Below are 20,684 nucleotides of genomic sequence, written 5' to 3'. Positions count from 1 at the left end.
CTCTAAGTCCTGGCAGATGAAAGAGGGGGTCCAAAAAACGGAACATTGCTTTTGGACCAATGTGTAAGGATTTATGGATGTCTGATAGGAGGCCAGCTGCTTGGGCCAGAGGTAGGGCAATTTTGTTGTCTATAAAAATCCATCCTTTGTTGTCTTTGTGTCCCCCTTTTGATAGTAAGGCAGCTTCCTCGTGCGGGGTATATGTGGGTTGGGTAGGACTGGTGAAAAATAGGAGTGGAGCTGGAGGATCCCCTTTTGTAAGCTCTCGGGCCACGGAATCGGCCTTCGAGTTACCTTGTGTTGGATGGGAGTTGATGACCCCTGCAATGGATAACTGCTACTTCTTTAGGAAGCTGGAGGGCCTCCAGGAGTTTTGCAATGAGGAAAGCGTTGACCACTGGGGATCCCTTAGTGGTCAGACATCCGCGTTCCCTCCGTAGTGCTGAGTGGCTGTGTGCAATGAGAAAGGCATACTTAGAGTCTGTGTAGACGTTAACCCTTTGGTCTTTGGAAAGGTTGAGGGCTCGTGTAAGTGCGATTAGTTCAGCCTTTTGGGAGGTCGTTCCTTCTGGGAGGCTGTTAGCCTCGATAATAGTTGAGATAGTTACCACCGCGTAGGCTGCCCGTCGGCGTCCGTCAGGACCGCGTATCGAACTACTGTCCACAAAGAGAGTGCCGTCCGGATTTGAAAGAGGGGTGTCAGAGCCCCTCTCTTGGTGGTGTGAAGGCTTCTATGACATGAGGGCAGTAATGGGATGGAAACCCCCCGGTGCCAGAGATAGGCAGGAGGGAAGCCGGGTTCAGGCGAGGGGAGAGATCAAGAGAAATAGCTGGGTTTTCAATGAATAGTAGGTGGAACTCCTGGATGCGGGAGGGGCCCAGGAGGGAGAGAGACTTGTGGCCTAGGAGGTCGACCAGCCGGTGGGAGGAAAACACGGTTAGTGGGTGGGCCAGAGTCAGTTTGAGTGTTTGTTTGGTCAGTTCCGGCTGCCTGGAGGCACGGTTGCCATCCCCGAATGGGTGGGTCTAGCTGTTTGGAGAGGTAAGCCACGGGGCGGTAGGAAGGCCCTACAGGCTGGGCAAGGAGTCCAGTGGCTATTCCGGCCCGTTCATCCACAAAAAGGTGAAAAGGTCGGTTTGGGTTGGGCAGAGAAAGGGGAAGAGAAGATATCAGAGCGTTATGGAGGGTGAGAAAGGCCTGTCGAATGGCAGAAGGAGAGGTGAGGGGTCCTTGAGGGGTTTCTTTAGCGGCTAGATATAAGGGTTTAGCGATGAGAGCAAAGTTAGGGATCCAGTGTCAGAAAAATCCTATAAGGCCTAAAAAGGAGAGAATTTGTTCCGCTGTTTCCGGAGGCTGGAGTTCACGGATAATCCGGGTGCGGTCGGCTGTTAGACCTTTTGTGGTAGGGGTAAGGTGGAGCCCCAGGTAGGTTACAGAAGATACAGATAACTGAGCCTTGGCTGGGGAGACCCGATAACCGCGAGAGCCAAGGTAATTGAGGAGATCTGCAGTATGTTGTCTTGAGAGGCTGAGAGATGGGCTACAAAGGAGGAGGTCATCTACATATTGAAGGAGTGTGCTGGGGGTAAGGGAGCAGGAAGTGAGGTCCCGTGCCAGCGCCTGACCGAAGAGGTGAGGACTGTCGCGGAAGCCCTGGGGAAGAACTGTCCAGGTGAGCTGACTGGAAGTATGAGTATCCGGATCCGTCCAGGTAAAGGCGAAGAGGAAATAGGAGTCGGGATGTAGGGGGATAGTGAAAAAGGCATCTTTGAGATCCAGAACCGTAAAGTGGGTTGTGGATGGGGGGACATGGGAGAGCAAGGTGTATGGGTTTGGTACTACTGGGTGGAGAGGAATTATGGCCTCATTGATTATTCGGAGGTCCTGGACCAGGCGATAATCCCCAGAGGCCTGGCGGACAGGCAGGATGGGGGTGTTGCAGGGAGAGTCAGTGGGGATAAGGAGTCCCTGGTTTAGGAGTCTGGTGATAATAGGTTGTAGGCCCCTAAGGTGAGTCTCAGAGATGGGAAATTGGGGCCTTGATGGAAATTTGGAGGGGTTCTTCGATATGACATGGGAGCGGACCGGTCTGGAGTGGGAAAGATGGTTTGCCATCAATACCCATGACCGAGATCTGGGAAGAAGAAACTGGCCCGGAATAAGTAGGCAGGACCGAATAGGTAGCCCCCGTGTCCACCAGAAATGAGATGGACTTACCCGCTACCTGTAGCATTACCCTGGGCTCGGCGAGGGTGATGGGGGTCTTCGAGTCCGGGCGCCGTCAGTCGTCAGCCAATCCCAGCAGTTCGAGTGGTAATGCCGTTGGGTCGGCCTGCCCCCCGCGTGGAGACGCTGAGGGAGGGCCAGTCGTAGGGCAGTCACTCTTCCAGTGGCCCGTTAGCCCGCAGCTGGGACAGGGCTTAGAAGGAGTTCGGGGATTGGGACATTGGCGAGCCCAGTGGCCTTCTTTTCCGCATTTGAAGCAGGCCCCCGGCGGGGTTGCCTTTTGCGGACCCCGTGGATGCTGTGATCCATGGGAGATGGCCGGCCTTAGGGCGGCTACAAGAGCTTGGGTTTGGAGGGCCACCTTCTGGTGCCTCCGAGCCTGTCGGCTGGATTCTGCCAAGTCCTCACGGGCGTTATAGACTTTAAAGGCCATTTTTACCAGATCTCGAATAGGGGTTTGAGGGCCGTCCTCTGCCCGTTATAATTTCTTTCGGATGTCTGGGGCTGATTGGGTGATAAAATGGGTGGCTAGGACCGCAGCCCCTGCCAGGGTGTCAGGATCCAGCCGGGTGTAGAGAGTTAAGGCCTCTGTAAAGCGATTAAGAAAGATAGCTGGATTTTCGTTAGGTTCTTGGGTTATCTCTTTTAGTTTTTCAAAATTGACTACCTTATGAGCGGCAGCCTGCATGCCAGCCAGGAGGCATTGGATCATGAGGTCGTGTTTACGACGGCCATCTGGGCCATCCTGATAAGTCCAGCCTGGATCGGTGCCAGGTACGGCAGTTGCTCCGACAGGCATAGAGTTGTCGGTAAGGTGAACCTGATCTGCATGGTTTCGGGCAGCAGTTTGAGTTCTTTTCCTTTCGTCAGGGGTCAGAGTAGAAGATAGGATCACAAAGATACCGTGCCAGGTTAGATTGTAAGCTTGAGAGAGATAGCGAAATTCTTTGATGTAGCGGGAAGAGTCGGCAGAAAAGGAGCCTAATCGCTTTTCTATTTGAGAGAGATCTTGGAGAGAAAAGGGAACATGAACTCTAACTAATCCTTGCGCTCCTGCCACCTCCCTCCGAGGGCAGAGGAGATTTGAATCTTGGGAGTCGTGAGAGCGTGTCTGTGCACTAATTGGCGAAGCAAGGGGAGTGGGAGGAGAAACTGTCGAGGGAGGCGGGGGGACGGTTGGAGGGGCCAGAACGGGTTCGGGAGGAGGAGGGACCTCCTCAGGGTAGGGTGGAGGTTGGAGAGGAGCTCTGGAGGGGGGAGAGGCGAGAGATTCGGGTGGGTCGGCTAGTGGAGAGGGGTCATCGTCAAAGGATATTAGGGGCTTGAATGTAGGAGATGTCTGTTTGGCAAGAAGGATCTGGGAAGTGGAACAATCGACGCAGAGGGAAGGGCGGGAGCGTAAATACCAGAAGGCCTGAACATAGGGGACCTCGGACCATTTGCCTGTCCTGCGGCAGTAATTATCTAGATCACAGAGGATGTTAAAATCGAAAGTCCCTTCAGGAGGCCATTTGGATTGATTGTCTAGAGGATATTGTGGCCAGGCCACGGTGGAATAGAAAATAAGCTGTCGGCAACGGAGATCTTGGGAGAAGCCGAGGGCTGTAAAATTGGCTAGGAGACACCCCAGGGGCGTCGTAGGATCTGGTTTCGATGGTGAGGTTCCCATGACCCCCAGTCTGTCCCTGAGTGAATGGAGAGGGAGAGAGGCGTCCCTGGCCTCAGTCTCCAATTCACGGCAGGTCGGAGGGCGGGCAGTCGATTGGGAAGTCTCCACAATCACCCGAGGCCCGGAGAGAGGACGGAGGAGTCCCTGATGCGGCCGTGGTTAAAGACAGGGAGTCCGGTGGGCAGGGACTCTGAGGGTCGGAGGGAACAAGGGAGGGGGACTTACCCCGTTTTCTGCCGGATCGGGTGGATGAGTAGAGGTTCCCTGGTTGTCTCCTGGGGGAGGGGAGGAGCGGCCCACGCGGTAACCCGCGGGGCTTCGTACCCCTCCCGGGTTTCGGTACCAAATGTAAGGTCGGATCTTAACAAACGGCACCGCGAAACAGAGGAAAGCTTCAAGTGAGCTTTATTAGGGAGCGCTCCCGGGCGAGGTTCACTGGTCCGAGAGAAAGGGGCCAGAGAAGTCGTACCCGGGCGAGGGTTGGGCAAGATTTTATAGGGGAAGAAGGGAAAGGGGTGTGGTGAATCTGGGAGGGCGCAGGGTATTCCTTATTTGGTGGTCTTTTCGGGTATCCTGGGGGACCGTTAGTCCCGCCCCTCGAAAGGCGGGAAGGCTGGGCCGGGTGCAAAGTCCCCAGGTCAGTTCCTGGAACTGGGTGGTCCGGAATGTCTCCAGGTCGGTTTCTGGAACTGGGTGGTCCGGAGAATTTCGGTCTGATGCAACCTGTGAATCTGATTGTGTTCCCCTGCCTCGGGCCAGTTGGCCTTACACGCGGGCCTCTCACTGCTGTGGCCTCTCCCGTTGCGGAGCACAGGCTCATTGGCCATGGCACACGGGCCCAGCTGCTCCGTGGCATGCGGGATCCTCCCGGACCGGGGCACGAACCCGTGTCCCATGCATCGGCAGGCAGACTCTCAACCACTGCGCCACCAGGGAAGCCCTGGTTTGCTTTATAAGCTAATCAATCAAGTCCCACAGCCTTATTAGCAAGAAGTCCAGAATCTTGAGCTGGAGGACCCTCCATCTCACCCTACTCTCCGTGCAGGAATGGGGCTTCCTCAGCTCAAGGCAGGGCAGGCCTGGCTCTAACGTCAGTGGTGCTCTCACCTCTCGTGGCCACACGGTGTCACTATGGAGCTTTGTCCTTCCGGGCCCCGTCCACGCCAGCCACCCTGCAGCTTTTTGCCTTGCTTATTTCCAGCATGGGCCGCCCTGGGGCCGGGAGGCGGGGCATGGCTTGACCCTCAGAACTAAATCCCACTCCATTCACACAGCACGTGATGGTCAGTTCTGATTAGCTTCCAAGCGCAACCACATGGTATGTCAGAACCAGTCGCTTCATTTATTCGACAAACTACAAGCCCTACTGTGTGGCAGGTACCATTAGAGGAGTTTGGGATATTATCAGTGAAAAAAACAAAGCTCTTTGCCCTCCTCGAGGAGCTTGGCAGGACATCTCCCACATACTCTCCTCAGCCTTTTACCTGAGCCCAGGTTACCAACAAAGACATCGCCTCTCCTCCTGATGAGTTTTTCTTTGAGGGGAAAGGGTGCTCTCATTTATGCCAAGGTACATGTCCGATGCAGAGGGCTGGATTTTGCTAAAACACACACATCTCTTCTATAGTAAAGTAGGACTTTCTACTCTATGCTTGTATAAATGAGTGCCACAAAAGCGATCCTTCCACAGAGATCAGGTCATTTCAGGTTTTGAAACTTCATATACACTACCTCATTGAAAACTGTGATTCTTGCCCCTCTTGCAGGATTGTTAGGAGGGTTAAGTCAGATATGGTCACTGGACTGTATACTCATGATGGCTGTGCTGTGTTTATTGCTGTATGTTTCTTTCACTCAGTCCTTCAAACAGTGCCTAGCACATCATAGGGTCCAGTGCACACGTGTGCACCCACACATATGCACATTCATATATGCACAGTGATGGAATGAGCCTGCCAAGAGTGTCATTGTTCCCTCTCTTCCTTTTCAGAACATGTAATAGCCCCTCTGGTGTGTGAAGTACCACACAGAGCAAACTTCATTGTGCACAGAAATTGGCAGATGGCAATTCAGAGCAGGGTCTGAGATTCTGCATTTTAACACACTCCTGAGTGATGTTGATGCTTCTGATCAGGACAACCTGTAATTGGCAAGGCACAGCTTTTTTTCTCTTAAAGTAAATATGGAACAATATTCTGGCCCCTTTCCTTCTAGTGTATTGTTGGAAAGAGGCAGGTAGGAGTGAGATGTTGATATACCCTATTTCATAGGTCCTAAGAAAACCTATAGGTCCTAAGAAAACCTATAAAATCAGGCCTATAAAACACAGCCTGATTTCAGAGAATTTAAAGTATGAAAAAAAAAGTACATCTTAGAATCTATGAAATAAGGCACTTGAGCGGCAATAGAATATAACGGTTAAGTGACTGGAGTCAGACAGAGATGGCCCCACCATTCAATACTTTTGTGATCTTGGGCGAGTTATTTAACGTCTATAAAATTGAATTTCCTAACCTCTAACATGGCAGTAACCACTAGGGCTGCCTGGTGATTAGAATTGACGCAGCCAGCTTGATATTTTAGCTGTCTGTCCAGTGAGATGAAAATCCACAATTGACCACTTTTGTATTCCTTCAATATTCCATATTTCTCTGAAGTAAAATAACTTGGTATAAACCTGCTATAAGAGCATTAATCTTCACGTTTTGCCCTGTATAGCTCTGAATTTTTTGACTCTTCTACAAGAATGTATTTAGGTATTATGTGTGTTAAAATAAATAAGACATACATTTTTTCAAAAAATTGATTTGGCTGTGCTGGGTCTTAGTTGCGGCACGCGGTATCTTCGTTGCAGCATGTGAGATCTTTTTAGTTGCGGCCTGCAGGATCTTTTAGTTGCGGCATGGAATCTTTAGTTGCAGCATGCGGAATCTTTAGTTGCGGCATGCAAACTCTTAGTTGCAGCATGTAGGCTCTAGTTCCCTGACCAGGGATTGAACCCGGTCCCCCTGCTTTGGGAGCACGGAGTCTTAGCCACTGGACCACCAGGGAAGTCCCAAAACATACATTTTTAAATAGAGTTAAAAACTAAGCCCAAATTATTGCTTGATGTGTGCATCAGTTTTTATGGAGGGCATGCAGCAAACCTTACTAACAATAGCGGTCACATTAAATGTTAAATGAGTGTGATGTGCCGAGTATGTTGTCTGGCATGTCCAGGACAGTGGGTTTCAGTTAACATTACACATTAATGTGTTTGCCTCTAGAAGGCAGCCTCTCCTCTCTCATTCACTGCTGTTTCCCAGCACCCGGAACCAGGCTTAACACATGGACGGACTCAGTACACATTTGATGAACGTGTAAACCTCAGACTAACTCTTGCAGGTGGTCAGAGGAGGACTAGGGGTTGGGGGAAACTTTAGCTGGTGGTACTGCCTTAATGCAGAGGGAACAAGCTGAGGCCCACAGCTGAGAAGGGTGGATTTGCAAATCCTGGCACTTCCAGGAATGCCTGGAATTGCTAAACCAAACCCAGGACAAGGACTGAGGGAGCTACTGAAGGCAGGCCCCAGAGGAGGGTGTTCCTTACAGGAGCACTTTCAGGTCTTTTAAGACTTTTCAAAAAATTGAACTATAGTTCATTTACAATGTTTCAGGTATACAGCAAAGCGATTCAGTTATATATATATATATATATATTCAGATTCTTTTCCATTATAGGTTATTACAAGATATTGAATATAGTTCCCTGTGCTATACAGTAGGTCCTTGTTGTTGATCTATTTTATATTATAGTAGTGTGTATCTGATAATCCCAAATTTCCAATTTATCCCACACACCCCGCCTTTCCCTTTTGTAACTATAAGTTTGTTTTCTATGTCTATGAGTCTATTTCTATTTGTAAATAAGTTCATTTGTATCAGTTTTTTAGATTCTACATATAAGTGATATCATATGGTATTTATCTTTGGTTTACTTCACTTAGTATGATAATCTCTAGGTCCATCCATGTTGCTGCAACTGGCATTTTTCCTTCTTTTTAATGGCTGAGTAATATTCCACTGTATGTATACCGCATCTTCTTTATCCATTCATCTGTTGATGGACATTTAGGTTGTTTCCATGTCTTAGCTATTGTAAACAGTGCTGCTGTGAACATTGGAGTGCACATATTGGGTTGGCCAAAAAGTTCTTTTGGTTTTAAGTAATAAATAAAAGACACATTTTTCATTTTCACCAAGAACTTTATTGAACAACATATTCATTAACCAGACTTTTTGGCCAACCCAATGTCTTTTCGAATTATAGGTTTGTCTGGATATATGCCCAGACGTGGGATTGCTGGATCAATCATATGGTAAATCTATTTTTAGTTTTCTAAGGAATATCCATATTGTTTTCCATAGTGGCTGCAGCAACTTACATTCCCACCAACAGTGTAGAAGTGTTCCCTTTTCTCCACACCCTCTCCAGCATTTGTTATTTGTAGACTTTTTGATGATGGCCATCCTGACCAGTGTGAGGTGATACCTCATTGTAGCTTTGATTTGCATTTCTCTAATAATTAGCAATATTGAGCATCTTTTCATGTTCCTGTAGACCATCTGTATGTTTTTGGAGAAATGTCTATTTAGGTTTTCTGCCTGTTTTTTGATTGGGTTATTTGTCTTTTTGATATCAAGCTCTATGAGCTGTTTGAATATTTTGGAAATTAATCCCTTGTCAGTTGCGTTGCTTGCAAATATTTTCCCCCATTCCGTAGGTTGTCTTTTCATTTTGTTTATGGTTTCCCTTGCTTTGCAAAAGCTTTTAGGTTTAATTAGGTCCTATTTGTTTATTATTGCTTTGGTTTCTATTACTCTAGGAGACACATCCAAACGAATATTGCTGTGACTTATCTCAAAGAGTGTTCTGCCTATGTTTTCCTCTAGGAGTTTTATAGTATCCAGTCTTACATGTAGACCTTTCATCCATTTTGAGTTTATTTTTGTATATGGTGTTAGAAAATGTTCTAATTTCATTCTTTTCCCAGCACCACTTATTGAAGAGACTGTCTTTTCTCCATTGTATATTCTTCCCTGTTATCATAGATTAACCATAATTGTGTGGGTTTATTTCTGGTCTTTCTATTCTGTTCCATTGATCTATGTGCCTTATCTTAGTGCCGGTACCATACTGTTTAATACGGTAGCGTTGTACAATAGTCTGGAGTCAGTGATTCCATTAAACCATTCTTCTTTCTCAAGCTTGTTTTGGCTATTCGGGGTCTTTTGTGTTTCCATACAAATTTTCTTTTCTTTTTTTTCTTTTTTGGCCACACTGCGCAGCTTGCGGGACCTTAGTTCCCCGATCAGGGATTGAACCCAGGCTACAGCAGTGAAAGCACTGAGTCCTAACCACTGGACCACCAGGGAATTCCCTCCATACAAATTTAAACATTTTTTGTTCTGGTTCTGTGAAAAATGCTATTGGTAATTTGATAGGGATTGCATTGAATCTGTAGATTGCCTTGTGTAGTATGATCATTTTAATAATATTGATTCTTCCAATACAAGAACATGGTATATCTTTTCATCTGTTTGAAAATGGTATATACAGATATACATGGTATATCTGCCATCTTCAATTTCTTTGATGAGTGTCTTATAGTTTTCAGAGTACAGGTCTTTTGCCTCCTTAGGTAGGTTTATTCCTATGTATTTAATTCTTTTTGGTGAAGTAGTAAATGGGATTTTTTCCTTAATATCTTTCTGATAGTTCATTGTTAGTGTATAGAAATACAACAGATTTCTGTATGCTAATTTTGAATCCTGCAACTTTACCAAATTCATTGATGAGCTCTAGTAGTTTTCTACTGGCATCTTTAGGATTTTCTCTCTATATTATGATGTCATTTGCAAACAGTGACAGTTCTACTTTTTCCTTTCTAATTTGGACTCCTTTGTTTTTCTTCTCTGATGTGGCTAGCACTTCCAAAACTATGTTGAATAAAAGTGGTGAGAGTGGGCATCCCTGTCTTGTTCCTAGTCTTAGAGGGAATGCTTTCAGCTTTTCACCATTGAATATGATGTTAGCTGTGGGTTTGTCATATATGGCCTTCATTATGTTGAGGTAGGTTCCCTCTATGCCCAATTTCTGGAGAGTTTTTAATCATAAATCAGTGTTGAACTTTATCAAAAGTGTTTTCTGTACCTATTGAGATGATCATATGCTTTTTATTCTTCAACTTTTTAACATTGATTTGCAGATATTGAAAAATCCTTGCACCCCTGGGATAAATTCCACTTGACCATGGTGTATGATCCTTCTAAGGCATTGCTACTATTTGGAATCGGTTTGCTAGTATTTTGTTGAGGATCTTTGCATCTATGTTCATCAGTGATATTGGCCTGTAATTTCTTTTTTTGTGATATCTTTTGATATCAGGGTGATGGTGGCCTCATGGAATGTGTTTGAAGTGTTCCTTCCTCTGCAATTTTTTGGAATAGTTTCAGAAGGATAAGTGTTAACTATTCTCTAAATGTTTGGTAGAATTCACCAATGAAACCATTTGGTCTTGGACTTTTGTTTATTTGGGGAGTTTTTAAATTACTGATTCAATTTCAGTACTGGTAATTGGTCTGTTCATATTTGCTATTTCTTCCTGGTTCCGTTTTGGGAGATTGTACCTTTCTAAGAATTTGTCCATTGCTCCTAGGTTGTCCATTTTATTGCTGTATAGTTTCTCACTGTAATCTCTTAATATCCTTTGTATTTCTTTGGTGTCAGTTGTAACTTCTTTTTCATTCTTGTTTTGATTTGAGCCTTCTTCCTTTATTTTTATTTTTGGTGCTGTGTATTTTTTTAATATTTATTTTTTTATTTTATATTTATTTGGTTGTGTTGGGTCTTAGTTGCAGCAGGCAGGCTCCCTAGTTGCAGCAGGTGTGCTCCCTAGTTACTGCAGGTGGGTTCCTTAGTTGCAGCTCAAGGGCTCCTTAGTTGTGGCTCACTGGCTCCTTAGTTGCAGCAGGTGGGTTCCTTAGTTGTGGCTCACCTGCTTCTTGGTTGTGGCATGCAAACTCTTAGTTGTGGCATGTATGTGGGCTCTAGTTCCCAGACCAGGGATCAAACCCAGACCCCCTGCGTTGGGAGCGTGGAGTCTTAACCACTGTGCCACCAGGGAAGTCCCTCCCTTTCTTTCTTGATGAGTCTGGCAAAAGGCTTATCAATTTTGTTTATTTTTTCAAAGAACCAGCTTTTAGTTTCATTGATCTTTTCTATTTTTTTTAGTCTTGTTCATTTATTTCTGTTCTGCTCTTTATGCTTTCTTTCCTTCTACTACAGGTTTTGTTTGTTCTTCTTTTTGTAATTGCTTTAGGTGTAAGGTTATGTTGTTTATTTGAGATTTTTCTTGTTGCCTGAGCTTGTATCACTATAAGCTTTTGCTGTATCCCATAGGTTTTGGATCATCATGTTTTCATTTTCATTTGTCTCTAGGTATTTTTTGATTTCCTCTTTCAGTGATCCATTGGTTTAGTAGCATATTGTTTAGCCTCCATGTGTTTGCAGTTTTTGCAGTTCTTTTTTCTTGTAGGTGATTTCTAGTCTCATGGCATTGTGGTTGGAAAAGATGCTTGATGTGATTTCAGCTTTCTTAAATTTATGGAGACTCGTTTTGTGGCCTAGCATGTGATCTGTCCTGGAGAATATTCCATGCACACTTGAAAACAATGTGTATTTTGCTGCTTTCGGATGGAATGCTGTATATATATCAATTAAGTCCATGTGGTCTAATGTGTTATTTAAGTCCTGTGTTTCCTTATTGATTTTCTGTCTGGATGATCTGTCCATTGATGAAAGTGGGGTGTTAAAGTCTCCTACTATTATTGTTACTGTCAGTTTCTCCTTTTATGTCTGTTAATATTTCCCTTATATATTGAGGTGCTCCTATGTTGCATGCATATATATTTACAATTGTTATATCTTATTCTTGGATTTATTCCTTGATCATTATGTAGTGTCCTTCTTTGTCTCTTGTAACAGTCTTTAAAGTTTATTTTATCTAAGTATGCTACTCCAGCTTGCTTCTGATTTTTTGTTTGCATGGAATGCCTTTTTCCATCCTCTCACTTCCAGTCTGTATGTGTCTTTAGATCTAAAGCGAGTCTCTTGTAGGCAGCATATATACAGGTCTAGTTTTTTTGTATCCATTTCAGGCAGTCTGCTTCTTCTGGTTGGAGCATTTAGTCCATTTACATTTAATTATCACTATGTATGTTCTTATTGCCATTTTGTTAATTGTTTCGGATTTGTTTTCATAGGTCTTCCCTCCTCCTTTTCTCTTATGATTTGATGACTATTGTTATTTTGGGTTCCTTTTTCTTTTTTGTGCGTATATCTATTACAGATTTTTGGTTTGTGGTTACCATGTTTCTATATAACAGTCTGTATACATACCTGATTGTTTCATGTTGCTGATCTCTTAATTTCAAAAGCATTTTAAATACCCTGCATTTGTATTCTCCTCCCCTCATGATTTCTGTTTTTGATATTGTATTTTACATCAAATTGTTTTATGTATCCCTTAACTGCTTATTGTGCATACAGGTGACAGTACTACTTTTGTTTTTTAACCTCTCTACTGACTTTGTGTGTGGATGATTTCCTACCTTTGCTGTATGTTTGCCTGTACTGGTGAGCTTTTTCCTCCTGTAATTTTGTTTCTAGTTGTGACCCTTTATTTTTTCTGCCTAGAGAAGTTCCTTTAACATTTGTTTTAAAGCTGATTTGGTGGTGCTGAATTGTTTTAGCTTTTGCTTGTCTGTAAAGCTTTTTATTTCTCTATCAAATCTAAATGAGAGCCTTTATGCGTAAAGTATTCTTGCTTGTAGGTTTTTTCCCTTTCATCACTTTAAATATATTGTGCCACTCCCTTCTGTCCTTCAGTTTCTGCTGAAAAATCAGCTGATAGGCTTATGGGAGTTCCCTTGTATGTTATTTGTTGCTTTTCCCTTGCTGCTTTTAGTATTCTCTTTAATTTTTGTCATTTTGATTACAGTGTATCTTGGTTTTGTTCCTCTTTGGATTAATCCTGTATGGGACTCTCTGTGCTTCGTAGACTTGGGTACCTGTTTCCTTTGCCAGGTTAGAGAAGTTTTCAGCTATTATCTCTTCAAATATTTTCTTGGGCCCTTTCTCTCTTCTCCTTCTGGGACCCCCTATAATGCAAATATTAATATGCTTGATATTGTCCCAGAGGTGTCTTAAACTGTCCCCATTTCGTTTCATTCTTTATCTTTTTTCTATTCAGCAGCACTGATTTCTACTACTCTTGTCTTCCAGCTCACTGATCTGTTCTTCTGAATCATTTAGTCTATTATTAATTCCTTCTAGTGAATTTTTCATTTTAGTTATTGTATACTTAACCTCTGTTTGGTCATTCTTTATATTTTCTAATTCTTTGTTTAAAACTTTTAACTTCTCACTCTGTGCATCTATTCTTCTCCTGAGTTCTTTGATCATCTTTATGACTATTACTCTGAACTCTTTCTCGGGTAGATCGCCTATCTCCATTTCATTTAGTTCTTCTGGAGTTTTATCTTGTTCCTTGGTCTGGAACATAGTCCTCTGCCACTTTATTTTGTCTAAGTTACTGTTTGTGTTTTTATGGTCTGTGGTAGCTTAATTACATTTCTCAGCCTCGGAGAAGTGGCCCTTTGTAGGAGGTATCCTGTGCATCCCAGCAGTGCACTCCCCTTTCATTACCCAAGCTATATGCTCTAGGGGTTCCCCCTAAGAGGGCTGCATGGGTCCTTCTTTGTGGTAGGCTGTGTGTGTGGGCAGTCTGGTAGGCTTGGTTGGTTGCTAGACCCTACCTTGTGCAGATGCTGCTGGTACTGTTTAGTGTGGCCTTGTCACCAGGCAAGGTGACAAGGTTGTGCAACCCTAGTAGGTCTCAGGGGTAGTGCTGGCTTACTGGTGGGCAGAGCCAGGGTCCCAAAGACTCTGGGGCTGTTGCCCACCCACTGGCAAGTGAAGCCGGATCCTGGGGTTAGTGCTGGACTACTGGCAGGCAGAGATGGTTCCTGGAGTCTGTTTGCGTGGCCCAGGGATCCCAGAGCTCGTTTGGTTGGTGGGGGTGGTGGTTTCCTAATAGAGCTGGGTATGGGGTCTCTGGTGTCCAGAAGTTTGCATTGGCCTGCTAGTGGGGCGGGCCAGGCCTCGGCTGGCCCTGGGGTAGCGTCCAGCCTGCATTGCGGGATTGTAGCTTCTGGTGTCTGTCCCCTGGTGGGTGAGGCTGGTCATGAGGCTAGTGCAGGCTTCCTGGAGAGAAGGGCTCAAGCCTACCCACTGGTGGGCAGAGCTGGGTCTTGGCCCTCTGGTGGGCAGGGCCCTGTCTTGGCGCAAGTCCAGAGGTGGCTGTGGGCTGTTAGACAGCCTGTCTGCTGATGGGTGGGGCTGTGTCCCTGCCCAGTTAGTTGCTGGGCCTGAGGCTTCGCAGCACTGGAGGCTGTAGGGTGGAGCCAGGTCTTGGTGCTAATGATCCAATGTGTCAGCCACCAGTAGTGTTCATGGGGCTGAATGTTCCCCAATATGTCTGCCACCAGTGTCTGTGTCCCCAGGGTGAGCCACAGCCACCTCCCACCTCTCCAGGAGACTTTCCAAGACCAGCAGGCAGGTCTGGCCCAGGTTCCTATCAAATTGCTTCTTTTGCCCTGGGTCCTGGTGTGCGTGAGATTTTGTGTGTGCCCTTTAAGAGCGAAGTCTCTGTTTCCCCCAGTCCCATGGGGCTCCTGCACTTAAGCTCCACTGGCCTTCAAAGCCAATGCTATGGGGGCTCATTTCCCTGGTGCAGGAGCCCTGGGCTGGGGAGCCTGACTGTGGGGCTCAGAACTCTCACTCCTGGAGGAGAACCTCTGCAGTATAATTATTCTCCAGTTTGTGATCGCCCACCCGGGACGTATGGGATTTGATTACATCACGAGTCTACTGGTGGTTCCATCTTGTGGTTCCCTCTTTGCCTTTCGTTGTAGAAGATGTTTCCTGGTAGGTTCCAGTCTTTTTCATCTATGGTGGTTCTGCAGGTAGGTGTGATTTGCTCGTAAGAGGAGGTGAGCTCAGGACCTTTCTACTCTGCCGTCTTGGCTGCTCTCCCTTTTAAGACATTTCTTGCCCACAGTACTGAAGCACTGACTGGGATACTAGAGAAAATAAAATGGTGGACTTCCTGGCTCTTGCTCAAAGGCAGAGGATATGCTGAGCACTGAACAGAGCACCAGGCACAGTGAACAGGAAGGAAAGGCCTTTGGCCTAATCCTGATATCCAGCTGCAAAGGGCTAACCCTGGCTTCTCCCAACACCTAGGGGTTGCTCCAGGAGAAGTGAACCTGCCCCTGGGAACTTCTCACCTATATACACCTGATGACTGCAAGTAAAAGAAAAAGAGAGAGAGACCAGAACTCTCTAGCATTTCTCCTCCTTTTCCAGGTCTGGGTGGGACTTGGCAAATTCCAAGGATGTTCCTAGAGAATGGAAAAAGCTTCAAGATTGGGGGGAGCTGCCTAATCTATTACAAATCTATTATATTGAAATTCGTTTGAAAAGATGGTTCATCAAGAAATTTCATAAGCAAAAGCCCTCAACCTACCTAAATATCCCCTTCACATTTTCTCATTTTCCAGGTGACCTTGTACAAGGGCTCTGACATGGAGGACTTTGGGTTCAGTGTAGCAGATGGCTTGCTGGAGAAAGGAGTATATGTCAAAAATATTCGCCCAGCTGGGCCAGGAGATCTTGGTGGCCTAAAGCCCTACGATAGGCTCTTACAGGTAAGACCTCAGATGGAATTTTATTTGGAAATTAATTTGGAAGTCGTATTTGATCAGTGTCCACCCATCCTCCTTTGCCTCAAGACGAGATTAGAGGCCCCTCCTATAGAGGATAGGCACTTTTTCCTTTGGTAGAATTTACCGGTTACTGAAACGGCCCGTTTCCCTATATATATTCCCCAGCAGATTCTAAACTTCTTGAGAACAGGACTAGTACCTTATTCTCCCATTTCCCATTATACAGTGGTCGATACCAGTATCTCACACAACGTCTAAAACCCAAAAGCTGAACCTTGTTTACTATTAAGTACTAGGAGTACTATGGTTGTCAGGTATAGTTTCATTGAGCAAAGCAAATTCCTGATCTTACGTACAGTTTTTAGAAAGAGCATTTTGCAGGAAGAGGAGGGGGTTGCCATTAGTCTTGAAAGTACATTCAAGTGAATGAGTCTGTCCCTAAACAGTTGCCTTTCAAAGCACGAGGTTGCACTGACTGGTTGGCTTTCAGACACGTGTTCACTGAGCAAGTTGTCACTGATTGATTAGATAGTTTTAAAACCAATTCTGGTGATCTTTTTACCATGGCAATATAACAATTATTCTTGTCCTAAGAGTAAGGAACACGTTTATTTTCCATAGATACTCTAGTATTTGCTGAATAAATAACTATGGACAAGTTATAAACCAATTCTGGTGATCTTTTTACCATGGCAATATAACAATTACTCTTGTCCTAAGAGTAAGGAACATGTTTATTTTCCATAGATACTCTAGTATTTGCTGAATAAATAACTATGGACAAGTTATTTGACCTGTCTTCCTAATCTATAAATTAGAGCTATACTTACTTTTATGGAAGATGAGGCTATAAAAGTAGACTGGACTCGCATTGTGAAGGGCCTTGAAAGCCAAGATAAAGCTCTTGGACTGTATTCTGGAGGTATATTAATTTTCTAAGCAGAATAATGACATATTTTATAATTTAGAAAGACGATACAAGTATATCATAGGTGGATTGGTGTAGGGTGAAGGGGAGGATCACAGGAAAGACGATCAGGTAGGTAAGGGTAAGACACGTGTACCAGACCTGAGTCTTTAATGCCTTCAGTGCATCCTGGCAGAGCAGTCTGTGAGGCAGCCGGCAGCTTGCATTTGTTGCTCAGGAGAGATGTTACAGCCAAAAGTAAAGATCTGGGCTACTGAAGGCATGGATTTGGATAGAGTTGCCTATGGTGGATTTCTAGTAAGGAAGAGAAGAGAACTAAAGATAGAATTCTAAGAAAAACAAAATTTAAAGGACAGGAAGAAGTAAAGGCAGGAAAGGACTGAAAGTGAGCAGTTAAAATGGTACAAAGGTCAAAACAAAGTGGTGTCATAAGAGCCAAGGAAGGAGTTTTAAGGATGAGCAGGTAAAGGCCAAAGGGGATGAGAACTCAAGACACCATTCCTGTGTTGGACAGTTGGGGTCATTTATATAAGGGTCAGGTCCCAGACCGAGGAGATTGGGGAGAGAGTGAAAAGTCAAGGAATGGAAGCAGCATGTAGATGATTCTTTAAACTTTTAGGGGGAAAAGAATAAGGAAACAATCTCATACAGAGTGAAGAAAGAGAAAAACAAATACTGTATGCTAACATATATATGGAATCTAAAAAAACAAATGGTTCTGAAGCACCTAGGGGCAGACAGGAATAAGATGCAGACATAGAGAATGGACTTGAGGACACGGGGAAGGGGAAGCTGGGATGAAGTGAGAGTGGCATGGACATATATATACACTACCAAATGTAAAATAGCTAGCTAGTGGGAAGCAGCCGCACAGCACAGGGAGATCAGCTCGGTGCTTTGTTACCACCTAGAGGGGGAGGGATAGGGAGGGTGGGAGGGAGACGCAAGAGGGAGGGGATATGGGGATATAAGTATACGTATAGCTGATTCACTTTGTTACACAGCAGAAACTAACACAACGATGTAAAGCAATTATACTCCAATAAAGATGTTAAAAAAAAAAGAATAAGGAAACATGAAAGACGATGAACGCATGTGTAAGCTGAGGAGGGGGTGGGCTCATGACCGAGAGAGGTAGTTCAGTATCATGGTCAAGAGCACGAGCTTTGGAATCATCCAGACTGCCTGAGATTACATCCTCGCTGGACCACTTGCCAAGCTCTGATCTCAGGCAAATCTCTTAACCACTCTGTGCCTTACTTTCCTCATCTGTAAATTAGGAATAATATTTGGCACTTGGAGCACCTGCCATGAATAAGGCGATATGCTCAGCATGGGGACATTGGGATGTGTCCCTGTTCCCTGCTCTCAAGGGCCTTACAATTTAGTAGCAGAGAGTAAATAAAGTAAGCCAATACCCATGTTATAGTGTGGTCAGGGCCAGGATAGACCTCTCTGTACAGAGTGCTCATTTAAGCACTTTCAAGACTTGAATCAATCAACCTGTTGTGTCTGAAATGTTACTCTGGGTTTTGGGAATCATCTTATGTCTATAACAGTAATTCAAAGTGGCGCTTCTTGACCTTTCAGGTTAATCATGTCCGAACGAGAGACTTTGACTGCTGCCTTGTGGTGCCCCTCATAGCAGAATCTGGTAATAAGCTGGACCTGGTTATTAGTAGAAACCCCCTGGCTTCACAGAAGTCCATAGAGCAGACTCTACCAGGAGGAGAATGGAGTGAACAGAACAGTGCTTTTTTCCAGCAGTCGAGCCACGGTGGTAATTTGGAGATACGAGAGCCCACTAATACATTATAGCGATGCTTTCTACAAAGCAGGACAAAAGACAATATCTACATGGTGCTAAAAAAAAAAAAAAATCCCTTTAAGATTTCTGTGACATTTGAAGCACAGATAATCATGTGGCATTAACTGCAAGCACAGGGGTCTTTTAAATCTCATGGCTCACGTTCACTTACCCTTTCAAATTGAAGAGGTTTCTTTGTTGGTGATCACTATGGTATATGACAGGCAACCCCCTGCCAAGACCAAGGGTAGCGAAAAAGAAAAACAAGTAGGCCACCCCTCTCTACAGTTAACATCAGAGGAAATTTTTTACAGGTCCATCTTCCCATTCCTTTTTAAAAAGAGAAATATCTGTTTGAAAATGTTCTCTATGATAATTTCCTTAATTCACTTTGAAATCAGTTTCTTACCACAAAGTCATTCATGCAAGAATTTAACCAACAAGGCTTTTCATAAAGCTGGCTGTACTAGGAGAGCTAGTTTGGTGAACTGCTGGGAGTGCTGCTATGGGAGGGGTACAGGTATAAAATCATCTTACAACGTTTCAGCAATGATGCACGTAGGCAACCATAATAGGTGGTGGTAAATGTTTTTGCCCAAGTTTAGGAATGATTTTAACTAAGATGTATGCTATTCCCTATGCAACAGATTATCAAACAGGATATGTCTTGTGACCTGTTTTTTTTAAGGACACATTGTTAATAGCTGAAAAATCTGATAATGAATTAGGGTGTTTAGCAACACTGAGAATTAGTTATCTTATTTTTAAAATTCAAGACTAAGAATTTGAGAATGAAGAGTCTATTAAAATGAAGTTTATCTTGATTGATAGGCAAATCAAACTCATACTGCTTGACAGACATGTTTTGAAAACTGATTATATTGAGGGGTGTACAGCACATGTACTTAAAAATGACACTGGACTGTCTTTTGTTCTGAGCCATGCCACTTACTGAAATTGTAAATACATTTTTTACAAAATGCATTGCCAATTATTACCATCCCTCAAAGCAATAAATTGTGACAGTTGCTTTTAATGTTCGTCAGCAACTGTTTTCATCTGAATAGTTACACTAATAACTATTTTTGAATAGTTACACTAATAACTGTTATTTGGTGAATATAAAAAAAAATAGATCTGTATATTAATTGTAGAATCTCCATACTGAAACAATTATTTTCCAAACATTTTTATTTTGGTCAATAATTCAAACAACTGCTTAGGTAAAGCATTTGAACACTGTGTCCTTTGTTTAAGGAAAAAGTTCACCTTTCTTTTTTGTGCAAAGAAATATATTATTTCAATCATAGTTCAGAACTGCCAGGGCAAGAAAGTATAAAGCAGAATCATGTTAAGGAAAAAAAAAAAAGATCATGAGGGGAGTCACTTAAATATGTATTTTTATTTGTAACAAACAAGTATTAAACTGTATTTTTGTACAAATTTAATACTTTAATAGCATGGTATTTATCGTCTATGTATGGTTTTGGGGAATTAAAAATTGTTGCAAATATTTGTATGGAAAAAAAAAACCTCTACCAAATGGAATAAACAGTGATTTTAAAAAGCCAAAAGAAAAACTTTTTTTTTTTTTTGGTGCTTTGAATATATTTTAGTGTTCTAGACTGAACCCTACACAATACCTATAGTTACATAATTTTCTACGGGGGAAGATTTTGCCATAAACTTGAAAAGCAACATGGAAGAGCTTAGGTTTTGAAATTTGATCTGGACTTGAAGTCCAGCTCTGGTACTCACTCAGTGGTGGCATAAAATTTAATTACTGTGAGTCAGTTTCCCCACCTATAATACTGAAGGTCATATCTACATTCCAGTACTTTCATGAGAAGAGATGTGACACATATGTGAAAATGCTAAAACAGGAACACCTCCAAGACTCATGGTACATTTACTTTAGGTGACAAAGCTTGATCTTAAGGATCACATCTACCCTGAGAACATTACATGTATTCTATAAAATACATTTTCAAAAACTATTAAAATGTATAAATTTTCATCATGCTATCTTAAAAAAGAAAAAAACTATTACCTTATAGTCCCAACGTTTTCATTTTTGCAGATTGCCTAGCAGGCTTTGTAAATTCACAGGAACAAGGCAGGGTGTCCATTCTTGCCACTTCCATTTAACAGTATGACAAGGAAGTGAAATAAAAGGCAACTAGATTGGAAAGGAAGAAGTAAAACTCTACTTGCAGATGATACA

General features: G+C 43.7%; 1 protein-coding gene across 8 annotated transcripts in view; it reads left to right on the top strand.

The window, feature by feature from the left end:
* The window catches only part of GRIP1 (glutamate receptor interacting protein 1), a 699,747-nt gene extending 680,225 nt beyond the window's left edge, over window positions 1-19,522 (top strand). For all 8 annotated transcript variants that reach the window (XM_033440573.2, XM_049693962.1, XM_049693963.1 and 5 more), the window contains 2 exons: window positions 15,561-15,707; window positions 18,244-19,522. In XM_033440573.2, the coding sequence (XP_033296464.1) occupies window positions 15,561-15,707; window positions 18,244-18,471 (375 nt within the window). In that variant the 3' untranslated portion in view covers window positions 18,472-19,522. The remainder of the gene's footprint in view (window positions 1-15,560; window positions 15,708-18,243) is intronic.
* The last annotated feature ends 1,162 nt before the right edge of the window (window positions 19,523-20,684 follow it).

Source organism: Orcinus orca, chromosome 11, assembly GCF_937001465.1.
Source record: "Orcinus orca chromosome 11, mOrcOrc1.1, whole genome shotgun sequence".
Classification (NCBI taxonomy): domain Eukaryota; kingdom Metazoa; phylum Chordata; class Mammalia; order Artiodactyla; family Delphinidae; genus Orcinus; species Orcinus orca.
The sequence above is the reverse complement of the archived record's forward strand: the minus strand, read 5'-3'. Positions and strand labels throughout refer to the sequence as shown.